Genomic DNA, 12,581 nt, shown 5'->3' with positions numbered 1-12,581 from the left:
AAGGCCTTATTTTTGGGGAGGTCTTATTACTTTTGAGGTGCAGGAGGCGGCGAGCGGGGTCACCTCATGGCTGCTGCTGTGTTGCAATATTTTCAGGGAGGGCTTATTTTCGGGAAAACAGGGCCCTTCATGGTATTGGACCTGGGTACTTGAGAGACTGCCTGCTGCCAATTACCTCCCAAAGACCCGTCAGATCTCACAGGGTCAGCCTCTTCCGGCTTCCGTCCACCAGCCAATGCCATCTGGCTACTACCCGGGGGAAGGCCTTCTCTGTAGCAGCTCCGGCCCTTTGGAATGAAGTCCCCGCGGAGATCCGGACCCTCACCTCTCTCCAGGTCTTCTGGAAAGCCGTCAAAACCTGGCTGTGCCGGCAGGCCTGGGGTTGATGAGTTCCCCTCCCCTCTCGACTGGTATGCCTGTGTGATTTTCGTGTATTTTAATTATGTGTACTGTTGTTTATGTTCCCCTTCCCCTTTGAGTTGTTCACCGCCCTGAGTCCCTCCTGGAGAAGGGCGGCATACAAATAAACCAAAACTAAACTAAACTAAACTAAACTAAACTAAACTAAACTAAACACTCCACAGCCCATTTGCCTGGCCCTTGCTGGGGACCCATGGCTGCTTTAAGCAGAGCCCCTGTTTCAGCTGGTGGGGTTTTCCAAGGGGGGCCCTGGAGGATCCAGTCATCACCCACTACTAATAATGGGGCTGTCAGGGTTCCAAATAGCATCTAAAGTTAAATCAGAGTCCGTGGCAAAGTATTGCTCAAAGTCCCAATTTATGAAGAGAGCCATGTTGGCACATCTGGGAAAACCTGAATCTGAAAGCTTCCCGGTTTTCCCCACCCGGTTGAAAGTTCAAGATCTCGCCCCTCCACACACAAGCCCACCACATGGTCCAATCGTCCACTGCCATGCTGGCAGTTCCACCCCTCCAGTGCCGGCCAGGTGCAGAGGTGCAGAGACAAAGGATGACCTTGGCTTTCTAGAAAGAATGTTGTTATGGCTACATAGCATCTAACTCCGTACAATCCCTCCCTCCCATTTCCCCACCATAGAAAATGCATAGTAGGGTAATTGAAAGTGTGGCAGGCCAAAGACCCAAAAGAAAAGATGGCTGCAGGCCTGACAGGGGCTTTTTCTCTCCCCCTCCTTTTCGATTGCTGGGAGGGGGAGCAGGGGGAGCCCTTTGCAAAGTTTTGTGGAGAAAGGTTTATCCTGGACTGGAGGGACCGTGGTTTCAAGGGCTGCCTGTATCCCATGGATGGGGCTTCACTCGTTTGCGCAGCCCAGTTTCTGGCATACTGCGAACCGGTTCCAGTCCACGGACCGGAGGTTGAGGATCCCTGGTTTAGATGCTTTTGCTTCCTCAGTTCCTTGGATTGTAGAGGGGAGGGTGCAGGGAGGCCTTATGGTTTTTGAGTTTTTCACTGGAGGTTTTAAAGGAGAGACTGGACAACCACTTGTCTGAAATGGAATAGGATCTCTTGCTTGAGCAGGGGGCTGGACTAGAAGACCTCCCAAGTCCTTTCTGGCTCTATTCTGATTGATCGATCGATCAATCAATCAATCAATTGATAGCAGATGGGGCAGCCCACAGGCAGAGGACAGACTGGCTAAGACACTGAGCTTGTTGATTAGAAAGGTCAGCAGTTCGGCAGTTCGAATCCCTAGTACAGGTCTCCTGCATCAGCAGGGGGTTGGACTAGATGACCTCCAAGGTCCCTTCCAGCCCTGTTACTATTAATGGGGACCCTGGGGAGAATGAGCAGAGCAGAAGAGCTCCTGGTGGATGAATTGGGGAATCTCAGAACTGGAAGGGTCTCTTGAGGCCATCTAGTCCAGTCCCTGCTCAAAGCAACTACCTCCCTAGATCCTCGCGGGCTGTCTGATCTTCTCAAGATCAACATTCCTCCTGCTCTCCAACATCTTTTCAGGTTGGGAACCTGTTTTAAGAGTTGGGCTACCTCTGCCTTGTAAGAGCATCGTAGAATGGTATAAATTCAGCTGAATGGAGCAACCCCACCAGACCTCACCCCACCCATAAAAGACACAATCTCTTTTGTAAAAAAAAGGAGGAGATTTAATAAGAAGACCTCAGGTTGACACAGAAATGCTCTCTCTAGTGAGTCCACATGGAGCCCTGGAAGGACTACAGAGACTGCATTGCAGAAAATTGTGGCAGCTGTTAAGAAAACATGAAGTTGCCCCAGGAAAACAGGAAGGGGTGAGAAAGAACCTCAAGGCTGCCCTCTCTTTTATTTTTCATTCAATCAAATTTTTATTTTTAATATTCTTTATACATATCACTGGGTGAATGGTGTGGTAACTGGGTAACATACATTTCAGTACACATAAACATAGTCTTGTTATTCCTAAATAGTGGGCATCCTTGTCTAGTACACTTTCTTGTATTAAAAGTCTCCATCAAGTCCCCATTAGCGATCACTTTTGCTGTTCGTTTGGAATAGGTTGTCTGAATCATTTCTGTATGTTTTTCACTAAAGTTCACGCATTTTAATTGTAGCATGAATGGCTAAAAGAATTTGCGTCTTTGCTTGACGTTCATCATGTCTTCTGTGTAACAAGGAGCATTTCTGTTCCTTTCCACCAGATCATCAATCATGATCATCAGTTCGGCCACCTGAGGATCTCGTTTTGCCCCTTCGGCCTTGTTCTCGAAAGCCAACATCCTGTTCCCACATTCAGCAACATATTCCTTGAGCTTTTGATCATGGGATGATATGCAATTCTCAAGAGATTCACCTCCCAGGTCATCTCTGCGGGTGAACAAGACGATCATATAATCCTTGGCTTTAGGGCCAAAAATCTCTTTGATCAGCAGGCACACCTCCTTCTCATCCCGGGAGAAACGACAAGGACGCATCACCCGCAGAATGACGTGGGGACCCGGAGAGCAAAACTTCACGCACTTGATCACTTCTGCAGCAATGTCCTCCTCTGGACGATAGATCTGGAAAAAGCCAGGCGTATCAACAACCACAACCTTCCTGCCATTCAGCAGCGTCTCCTCCTTTTGGCATACTTGTGTTACTGACTCAACTGACATCCGAGACTTAAAGACATTTCTTCCCAGAATTGTGTTTCCTGTTGCACTTATCCCAATTCCGCTTTTGCCCACCAGGACGATCCTCCGTTCAGGCCCTGCAACCCAGAGGGGAGAGGAGAGAAGAAGGGGACACGGTCAGCAGCGTAAACCCTTAGTTGCCTGTCCTTCCACCCAGGACAGTAGCTTCCAGCCCACCCTCCAGGGCCCAAGACTTTACCTGGGATGCTTGTAGTCATTTCCAGACCAGTCTCACAGCACAAAACCCGGGATTTCTGGATGAAAAAGGGAACAGAATCAGCCAAAGGAGAGGCTGCCTTGCAGGGAGGTTGCCAGGAACTCCCCTCCCCCAGAAGACACAGGGAGGAATTGGAGCCACCCCCTCCTCACTGTCCTTGAGGCTGACCCATCTGTTCCTTCTCTCTACCTCACCCCCATTTTATGCAGACCTTCAATTCTTGGGATCCATTCAAATCATTTAGCAACCGCTTCTCTGCCCCAATGACTGCTGGGTAGGGGCGGCTGGGTGGTCATGTGACTGGGTGGGTGTGGGCAACTTGAGGTCACTCACATGGAGGGGTGCCTGGCTTCTCTTCGCCCCTCCCCTCCCAGCCAGTCCTGGCCTCGTCTTGCCTGTTACGGTGAGAGAGGAAGCTTTTTCAAAGTCATCTTGCCCTGGATACCAAGATGAGATTTTGCCATCAGAAGACCTGATGTCCATTTCCACGTCTATCACCATTCTCTTGGTAAGGCTGAGTGGAGAAACCAGAACCACAGAGCTGGAAGGGACCTTGGAGGTCTTCTAGTCCAACCCCCGCTCCAGCATGAGACCCTAAACTATTACGGGCAAGTTTCTTCTTAAAACTTCTCACTGACATGGAAGGATGATGGGAAGGGTGAGAAAAGGAGGCTGTTTCAGTAAGATGGACTCTACTAACCTGGTACAACCTTTTGGAAGCGGGGAGAAAACATTGGAAGTCTGGACTGACCATAGGAATCTGGAGGCCCTTAGGACCCCTGTGGAAGCCTAAACAAGTCTGCTGGGCCCAATACTTTAACCAATGCAGATAAAAGACATCGGGGGTGGGGTGGGGGGGGGGTGAGGAGCTTCCTAGCTGATGCCGTCTCCTGCATGCCCCAATACAAATGCAGGCAGGAGAAGGGAGTAGACTCTACAATTCCCCTTACCTCAGCTGAGGCTCAAGTGACCACCCACCAACAATGCCAGCAAGGCCAACTCGCAAGCGATTTAAGCATGGAACTCAAAACCAAGGAGCCGAGGTGGCACAGTGGTTAGGGTGCAGTACTGCAGGCCACTTCAGCTGACTGTGATCTGCAGTTCGGCTGTTCAAATCTCACCGGCTCAGGGTTGACTCAGCCTTCCATCCTTCCGAGGTGAGTGAAATGAGGACCCGGATTGTTGTTGGGGACGATATGCTGACTCTGTAAACCGCTTAGAGAGGGCTGAAAGCCCTATGAAGCGGTATATGTCTAATTAATAAATAATAAATAAATAAACCAGACTCCTAGCAGACCCCTGGTTCCGTGACAACCAACACTTTACATTTAGTGAGGAGACAATTCTGGTGCCCCAGCATGAAGAAAGACACAGACAGTCATGTGAAAAGTTGCAATATCTGTGCTGTTATGAAAAAGAGACTAGGAAAAACCTCCCAGGTTGCTGCAACAGATGGTTGAGCCAACAAAGGCACGGGAGGAAATTGCGATGGACTTTATACTTGAGTTGCCAAAAAGCAGGGGAAACACATTGATCTGGACTGCGAATGACTTATTCTTCAAGCGGGCACACTTCATACCCGGCAGCCGACTCCCCTCAGCCCACCAACTGTCCAAACCCTTCCTGAAGCACATCTACCGCCTGCATGGGGTACCACACAGAGAATTATGTCAGACAGAGGGGTCCAGTTCACGGCTAAGTTCTGGAGGGAGTTCCTGCGGTTGATTGAGTCATCCCAGGGCCTTAGCTCGGCCTCCCATCCAATCACCAATGGCAGGGCAGAGAGACTTAACGCCATTGTAGAACAGAGCCTGAGGTGCTACGCGGACTACCAACAGTCCAATAGGATGGACCTCTTGCCATGCACAGAGGTTGCCTACAATAATGCTGTTCAAAGTAGCACGGGACTAACCCCTTTCAAAGTAATAAGCAGTATGGACTTCGTCCCAATACCGGAATACCCAAGGGAATCCCCCTTCCTCTGTCAGTTTGATGGATTGGCTGTCAACACTAAAAGGGGCATTGGAAAATGTCAAAAAACTGCTAGCTAAAGCAGTGCAGACCTACACTGAGTCCCACAACGGCGGTTCCAGGTGGGGGAGAAAGTCTACCTCTCCAACAAATGCTTAAGGCTAAGGAGCCCCAGCAAGAAGCTGGGACCTAAATTCATGGGGCCATTTCCTATAGCGCAATTAAAACTGTCCCAGCTGCTGGAGAAATTACATCTGGTGTTCCACAGCAGCCTCCTAAAACCAGCGGTTGGGTTGACCCTCTGACCACCACCCTGTGAGCCCCCAGACCCAGTAGTAATAGGGAGCCAAACCCATTGTGAGCTGCAGGGCATCCATGACTGTAGGTAGCACAGGGGGAAACTCTAATAGGTAATCAAGGAGAGGGGCTACCCTCCCCTTATAGCCAAATTCCACAAAAAGAACCCAACGAAGGCTGGGGGGGAAACCACCCCCTTAAAAGATACACCTGTACTCAAATTATCTTTGCCTTGCACAGGTTGCCTTCCAGAAGTGAGGGAGGCCGAATGTCAACTTGTGAAGCTTTCCTGGTCTGCTCCCAAGTTGCCATAGGAAATCGCTCCTCACAGCTGCACCCAGGAATTCACACCCCAGTCGAAACAAAACACATCCTAGCTGCCCGAAATCAAGGCCACAGTGGCCCACAACGGCTGGAGGGAGTGACTTCTACGACCCACAAAATTGCTTCATTGGGGAATGCCACTGGTGACACACCATGGGAGGAAGGGAAAATGGGTCAGAGGCAAGGCGTGAACTGGGTGAAGACAGAGCTGGCATGGCACTCCTAATAAACATCTGGATTTTCTCACTAAATGGTTTGAGGCTCCTGCTTTTATGAGGGTGCTGGATGGGACACTGGCATCAACTATTTGACTAGCTCCACCTTGTCATCATCATCATTATCATCATCAGCATCCTCCTCCTCCACCACCACCACCACCACCACCACCACCACCACCACCAAAACTAGCAAGTTACCTCAGCAGGCCTTCCTGTAGGACAGATGCAAGTGATTGCCTCACTCCATGGACCGAGCCCTTCTTGAGTCACAGCTGCACATCGGAATTGGTACAGACGATTTAGGTGGACATCTTTCAGGATGAACTGATCCTTAGGACCTTCCACATAGACACTTTTCCAATTCTCCTCTCCTAAAAAACGATATTCCACCAGGCACCTGGAGACTGAAGCATTCTGAATGGTTTCTGGATCAATAATGATCCGAAAACATTTTGGTTGGACTGGGTCAACCTTAAGAGAGGGAGATCTTTTAAGAGCATCTTCCAGCTCCTGTCGTTTCTTGAGGCTCTCCATGATCATGGTTAAACTTTTGGTTTCCAGCATCTTTAATGAGTCAAAAAAATCCTTCATGTTCTCAGTGTTCATTTTCCAGAACATTTCAGGAGCAGCATTACAGATTCCTCCATATTTTTCATGAACAAAGAGGGCTGAATGGTTGAATCTGAAATGCTGAGGGATACCCGATTCATTCTGAGCACATGGCAAATCAGCCTCCTTGAGGGCCTCCAGGACAGGTGGGGTCCCCCCATCTGAAAAGGTGATCAGGAATTGGATGTTATCCTTCATGTCTTTTCCCAACATGGAGAGCATGGAATCAAAGATGCGTTTCTGGGCGTGAGTTGAATGGGCAAGGAAGGCCTGGGCCACAAAGCAGATGGCATCAATATGGTCAATTCTCCCTGGGGTGCAAAAAAACTCCAGGAACTGGTTCTCAACCAGGTTGTCTTCCTCTGCATCTCTTGGGCCTACAAATCCTGGAGTGTCGATAATTGTGAGAGAATAGGGAATTTGGAAGCCCTTCTGATGGTTCACCAGGTAGGTTTTGACTTCAGATGTCCTGCTTCCACTTTCGCGTCTCTGAGTGGTTTCATGAATGAGTTTGAATCTGAAATTATCTTCCCACTGGACACCCAGAATATAATTGATCATCCCGTTGATCAGAGTGGTTTTCCCACTCCCTGTTGCCCCCATCACCAGGATCACTTTGTTGGGCACTTCCAGGTTCTCCTTTCCAAGCTGGTAAAAGAGACAGGATGTGGAGGCATCTGAGGAGACTTTCTCTAGAGGAAGGGTGAACAGTAATGGCCGTCTTTCCTCCACCAGGGAGCGTTTCTGAAGAAACTGGTGAGCTACATTTTCTGCATCTTTTTCCTCCAGTGATGTGGAGACCTCCACCTCCTCACTGGGGACACCCAGAATTCCATTATCACACACAGCCGACACCCGTATTCTATACACCGTCTGTGGCTTCAGACCTTTGATGGAATAAAATTCTGTTTTTCTCCCAGTCCGTTTTTCAGTCCATTGGTCCTTCCCAGCTCCAGCCTCCACCATTCTGTACTCCACCTTGTACTCCTTGACCACAACTTCTGAGGCAACAATGCTGGGACTCATCCAGTCCACAGAGATGACAGAAGATGCCGCAGTGGCCATTCTCAATTTCTGAGGAGGGCTGGTGGGAAGGGTCTTTATGGGTGGGCTCAGGTCACTGGATTTACTAAGGCCTACCTTGCAACAAACAGCGTACTTGAACTGGTACTCTGTGTTTGGAGGCAGGTCTTTCAGCAGGAACATCTCCCTGGCGTCTTCTGTCCTCACGGTCTTCCGTTTTTCTTCCCCTGCAACCTTGTACTCTACCAGATAGCTGGAGATTGCAGCCTTTCCATGTTCGGCTGGTTGAAACTTCAGCTGAATGCTGTCGTGTCTCAGTTCACTGACCAGGAAAGGGAGAGGTTTTGAGGGCAACTCAAAGTTCTTGCTGACCAGCTCTCCATCTTCATGAAGGTATATTGAGCCTCCTGGGGTGTCCACATCTGGGAGTGAAGCCACAACAAAGCGGACATTTTCCTTGGATTGGTTGATACTGAAAAAGTCTTTCATGGATTTGGCAGCTTGGCGAGCATTACGGGTCCACTCCTTGTCCTCAAACCAGGCTGTGTCTTCCTCCTGCCCAGGAGTGGACCTTGTGGGCTTACCTGATTCTTGCGAGAATTGCTCCTGAAGCCTCAACAGAAATGGCTCCTTTTTATATAAAGAGGTGAATATAAAAGAAACCACATATTCATTCTTGGAGTCCAGAATTATTTCTTCCAGCTTGTTCTGAGATGAGATCACTTCCATATCATCTAGAATAGTCAGATATGATTTGACAAAGTTTATTTCTCTTTTCTTGGTGTCCAGAAATTCATGGAGTTTTTGGCTGTTGAAGGATGACTGTTTGATGGACATCAAGAGGTCCACCAGGGTCCCTTCCTCCTGCCCTCCTCCCCGGATGGAAGGCAATATTCTGGCCAGCTGTTTCTGGAAAATCTGCCCGTGTTGCTTTAACAGATCCTTAAACTGCTGGATCTTCCTCTTGATCTCAGGGAAGGTCTCAGCAATGGGATTCTTGGCTAGATCGTTGCTTTGCATCTGGATTTCATTGAGTTCCTCCAAAATCTTTTCAGCATCAAAGATCAAAGTTAGGCTGATTTCCCGGATCATCTTAGCAGCTTTGGTGTCCAACTTGGTCAGTGGGTAGAGCCAGACCCTCATAGGCACAGCCTTCTCCCCATGTTCCCCTAACATTTTTTCTAGAGTTTCATAAACCTTAATGGCATCTTGGAAAGTCACTGGATTTTTCTCCAAAGAAAAGACTCCGTGGAACTTGCAACTAAACTTCAGAGCATTCGCTTTCTCCTCCTCATTCATTTTGACCTCTGCTCCTCCTCCGATAGATATTTCCTTTATGAGTGTAGCCTGGAGGTTTCCTTCTATATTTTTCACCATCTCCGTTGAAGAAACTTCTCGGTCAAAGACAAAGAAAGCCTGGACTCCATAGAGGATGGCAGTGACCACATGGGTGGCTGTGCCCTGCTCAAAGACGGCTGGGTAAGAGATATTCTGGATTCCCAGGTGGCTCATTGTCAGCTGTTCATACTTGGTGGTGGTTTTGTACTGAAGGGTGACTCTGGCCTGTTTCTTGGACTTCTTGGTGTCATGAAGATACTGGGCTGACCCCCCCCCCCACTTCAACCAGCCCTCCCAGGAAACTGGCCTTCAGGGAGGCTGAGATTTTTAGGGCGGAGGCCTTGTCATCAATGCTGTCAGATGCAATGATTTCAGATTCAGTCTTGGGCTGAGGCTTGATGGTCAGGTCCTTCTGAAGAGAGCTGTAGTCCCAAAGGGTGACGCCTGCATGGAACAGAAGAAAACAGAGACATGAATTGAACACCGTCTTCCAAAACATCTGCAGCTGGATAGACAAGTTGCACAGATGTGGGACAATAGAGACACCATTTCCTCTGGATATTTGTTCTGTTCTACCTGTTTTGCAAAAACTCCAGTATCTGCAAAAGCTTTCGACTAAGTAAGATTCAGACTCAGATTTAGTTTATTTGTATGCCGCCCTTCTCCGGGAGGGACTCAGGGCGGCGAACAACTCAAAAGGGGAAAAGGGGATACAAACACAATACACGTAATTAAAATACACAAGAGTCATATAGCCATACCAGTCGAGAGGGGAGGGGAACTCATCAACCCCAGGCCTGCCGGCACAGCCAGGTTTTGATGGCTTTCCGGAAGGCCTGGAGAGAGGTGAGGGTCTGAATCTCCACGGGGAGTTCATTCCAAAGGGCTGGAGCTGCCACAGAGAAGGCCCTCCCCCGGGTGGTAGCCAGATGGCATTGGCTGGTGGACGGAACCCGGAGGAGGCCGACCCTGTGCGATCTAACGGGTCTGTGGGAGGTAATTGGCAGCAGGCGGTCTCTCAAGTACCCAGGTCCAATACCATGAAGGACTTTATAAGTTATGACTAGCACTTTGAAGCGTATCCGGAGACCGATCGGTAGCCAGTGCAGCTTGTGCAGGATAGGTGTAACGTGGGTGTACCGAGGTGTACCGACAATCGCTCGCGCCCATGCACAGAGCAATTTCAGTGGTACTGTGCAGTGACGTGCAGTCAGGTGAGGCACAGCCTCACCACTGTCATCATGAAAAAAAAAATGTAAAGGAAAAAAGCTGAGGTAGTTGTTGCCAGAGTCACAGTGGATTAATGCTTAACTGTTTAAAAAAGCCTCTTAAAAAGTGCCCTCTACAGGAGGAGGCGGGAGAACCACGTGCCTCATTTAGTCTGACTTTATGATCACTCGAGCAGAGTTAAGCAAGGGTTAAAAGCCGAAAAATTCCTTATGCAGATGAGGCACATTGTTCTCCTGCCTCCTGCAGAGGGCGTTTTTTTAGAGGCTTTTTTAAACAGTTAAGCAGAGTCATCCATTGGGGACTCTGGCAGCAGCTAGCCCAGCCTGACCTCAGCAGCTTTTGCCTTTTTCCTTTGACATTTTTACATTTTCATCATGGCAGGCAAGAGCAGAGTTGAAATCCTCTGTGAAACAGCTGGAAAAGGTATGTGGGTCGGAAGGAGGGGGGAGGAATTCAAAATTATTGCAATTTGAAAGTAATTGTAACTTGTATTATTATAAGAAATTTGTATGTGTGTGTGTGTGTGTTTTACCCGACTCTGCTGGCGCGCGGGCTGGCACTTTATTTTTTATTTTTTAAAGCCATGCCACCGCGCTGGCGGAAAGCTGTGCCAGGGCTTTGGCGTGGCTTTCTGAAAGCTCTGCCGAAGCCCCGACACTGGCAGACATAGGGCGGCTTTTGCCCACTTGCCTCACTCGCCATAAACCTCACCGCACATCACTGGATGATATGTAGCCATAAAAAATTCTTTCTAGAAAGCCAAGGTCATCCTTTGTCTCTGCACCTGGAGGGAACTGGATGGGTGGAAGGTGCCAGTGTGGCAGTGGGAGATTGGACCGTGGGATGGACTTGTGGGTGTGGGGGGCAGGATCTTGAACTTTCAACTGGGTGGGAAAAACCTTGAAGCTTTCAGATTTGGGTTTTCCCAGATGTACCAACAGGGCTCTCTTGATCAATTGGGACTTTGAGGAATCCTTTGCCTCGGACTCTGATTTCCTTCCGGATGCTGTCTGGAACCCTGACAGCCTGGGGACTAATATGAAGAACGGTCTCAGTCTTTGGGTTTAGCCAGTCTAGAGAAAAGAAGAACTAGAGGGGGGGCCCTGATAGCATATTCCAGTACTTGAGGGGCTGCCCCAAAGAGAGAAGCTACCAGGAATGAAGGAGAAACTTCCTAACAGGGAGGACAATCAAGCAGTGGAACTGCCTGCCACCAGAAGTTGTGGCTGCTTCATCAATGGAGCTTTTTAAGAAGAGACCGGACAGCCACTTGTCCGGAATGCTCTAGGGTCTCCTGCTTGAGTGGTGGGGCTGGACTAGAAGACCTCCAAGGTCACTTCCGGCCCTATTCTGACTCTTCAGCTGGTGAAATTGCAACCTCCTCTTGAGGCAGCAGGGATATTTCTCCTGAAACGTCTCAGGCTGAGCCTGTGCATTGATGGCAGCTCCAGCCTTCCTCCCTCCAGAGTTTCCCGCAGGAGATGCCCATCCGCCCCCTTCTCTTCCGGCTCCTACCTGGGATCAGGGTGTCCGTGCGGCAGTCGTACAGCATCCCCAGCTGGAAGGGCGGCCCAGGGCTGGGGTCTCAATGGTGCCCTCGGTGTGGGCCATGCTGGGCTCCTGAGTTTCGCTGAGGCTTCTGGTTCCCTGCAAGAGAGGAGAACCATCCACAGGAGGCCACGACTGACCGATGTCTCTACAAGTTGTGCTGGGGACCCTTCCCACTCCATCCCGAAGCCCCTTCCCCAAGATTCTCCCCCTCTGCAACATCCAGAGAGCCAAGGAAGGTCCACTTCCAGGCACAGTCCCTCCCTTCAGCAGGAGAGGGCAGGGCAGGATGGTGACTCAGTTTCCCCGTCGGGAAAAGACTCCGGTGGAATGTCGGCAGGGGCTTTGAGAGGGGGGAGGAAATCCAGAGAGCTTATTTCCTTCTGCTGAGAATAAGGATACCTGGAGAGGACCAGTAGCATATCGGAGTTTTTTTGCAGAGGAAGGGAGGGATAAAATCCGGCTTGGAATTCCCTCATCCTGTCCCCCCTTAGTCCCCCTCTTTCCTTCCTTCCTTCCTTCTTTTTTTCTTTCTTTCTCTTCCTCTTTCTCTGTCCCTCCCACTCTTTTTATGTCTCTCTCCCTCTCTCTTCTCTCCTTCCCTCTCCCTCCCCTCTCTCTTTCTCTCTCTCTTTGTCTCTCCCTCCCCCCTCTTTCTCTTTCTCCCCCTCTCTTTTTCTCTATTTCTCTTTCTCTCTCCCTCACACTCTATTCCCTCTC

The 12,581-nt window shown here is 49.5% G+C and overlaps 3 protein-coding genes across 3 annotated transcripts in view; all 3 read right to left on the bottom strand.

Moving 5' to 3' along the window:
* LOC106553103 (GTPase IMAP family member 9-like) overlaps positions 1-12,510 on the bottom strand; it is a 30,893-nt gene extending 18,383 nt beyond the window's left edge. Inside the window, exon 1 of the mRNA XM_087712258.1 lies at positions 11,829-12,510. The gene's annotated coding sequence lies outside the window, so the exon portion shown is untranslated. The remainder of the gene's footprint in view (positions 1-11,828) is intronic.
* Positions 2,255-6,992, bottom strand: LOC148045697 (GTPase IMAP family member 6-like). Its single transcript, XM_087712317.1, has 3 exons — positions 6,312-6,992; positions 3,286-3,340; positions 2,255-3,163 (listed from the first exon to the last, which is right to left on the bottom strand). Exons 1-3 carry the CDS (start codon positions 6,942-6,944, stop codon positions 2,535-2,537), a joined length of 1,317 nt encoding a protein of 438 aa, XP_087568443.1. The 5' UTR covers positions 6,945-6,992; the 3' UTR covers positions 2,255-2,534.
* Positions 8,360-9,351, bottom strand: LOC148045696 (stonustoxin subunit alpha-like). Its single transcript, XM_087712213.1, is given in 2 exon segments — positions 8,360-8,422; positions 8,424-9,351. Coding segments are annotated over 2 exon segments (897 nt in total). The 5' UTR covers positions 9,258-9,351.
* Positions 12,511-12,581: the final 71 nt, after the last annotated feature.

Source organism: Thamnophis sirtalis, unplaced genomic scaffold (assembly GCF_051295495.1).
Source record: "Thamnophis sirtalis isolate CommonGarterSnake01/CBP01778 unplaced genomic scaffold, rThaSir2_p1.2 scaffold_4, whole genome shotgun sequence".
Lineage (NCBI taxonomy): Eukaryota > Metazoa > Chordata > Lepidosauria > Squamata > Natricidae > Thamnophis > Thamnophis sirtalis.
This window is presented reverse-complemented; position numbering and strand designations above follow the sequence as displayed.

Excerpts from the sequence above, each read along its gene's own strand:
- LOC148045697 (XM_087712317.1), bottom strand. The coding sequence starts at position 6,944 with ATGCTCTCCATGTTGGGAAAAGACATGAAGGATAACATCCAATTCCTG. Across the intron at positions 3,341-6,311 it reads CTACAGGAAGGCCTGCTGAG|AAATCCCGGGTTTTGTGCTG; the intron begins GTAACTTGCTAG and ends TTTTTCATCCAG. Across the intron at positions 3,164-3,285 it reads AATGACTACAAGCATCCCAG|GGCCTGAACGGAGGATCGTC; the intron begins GTAAAGTCTTGG and ends TCTGGGTTGCAG.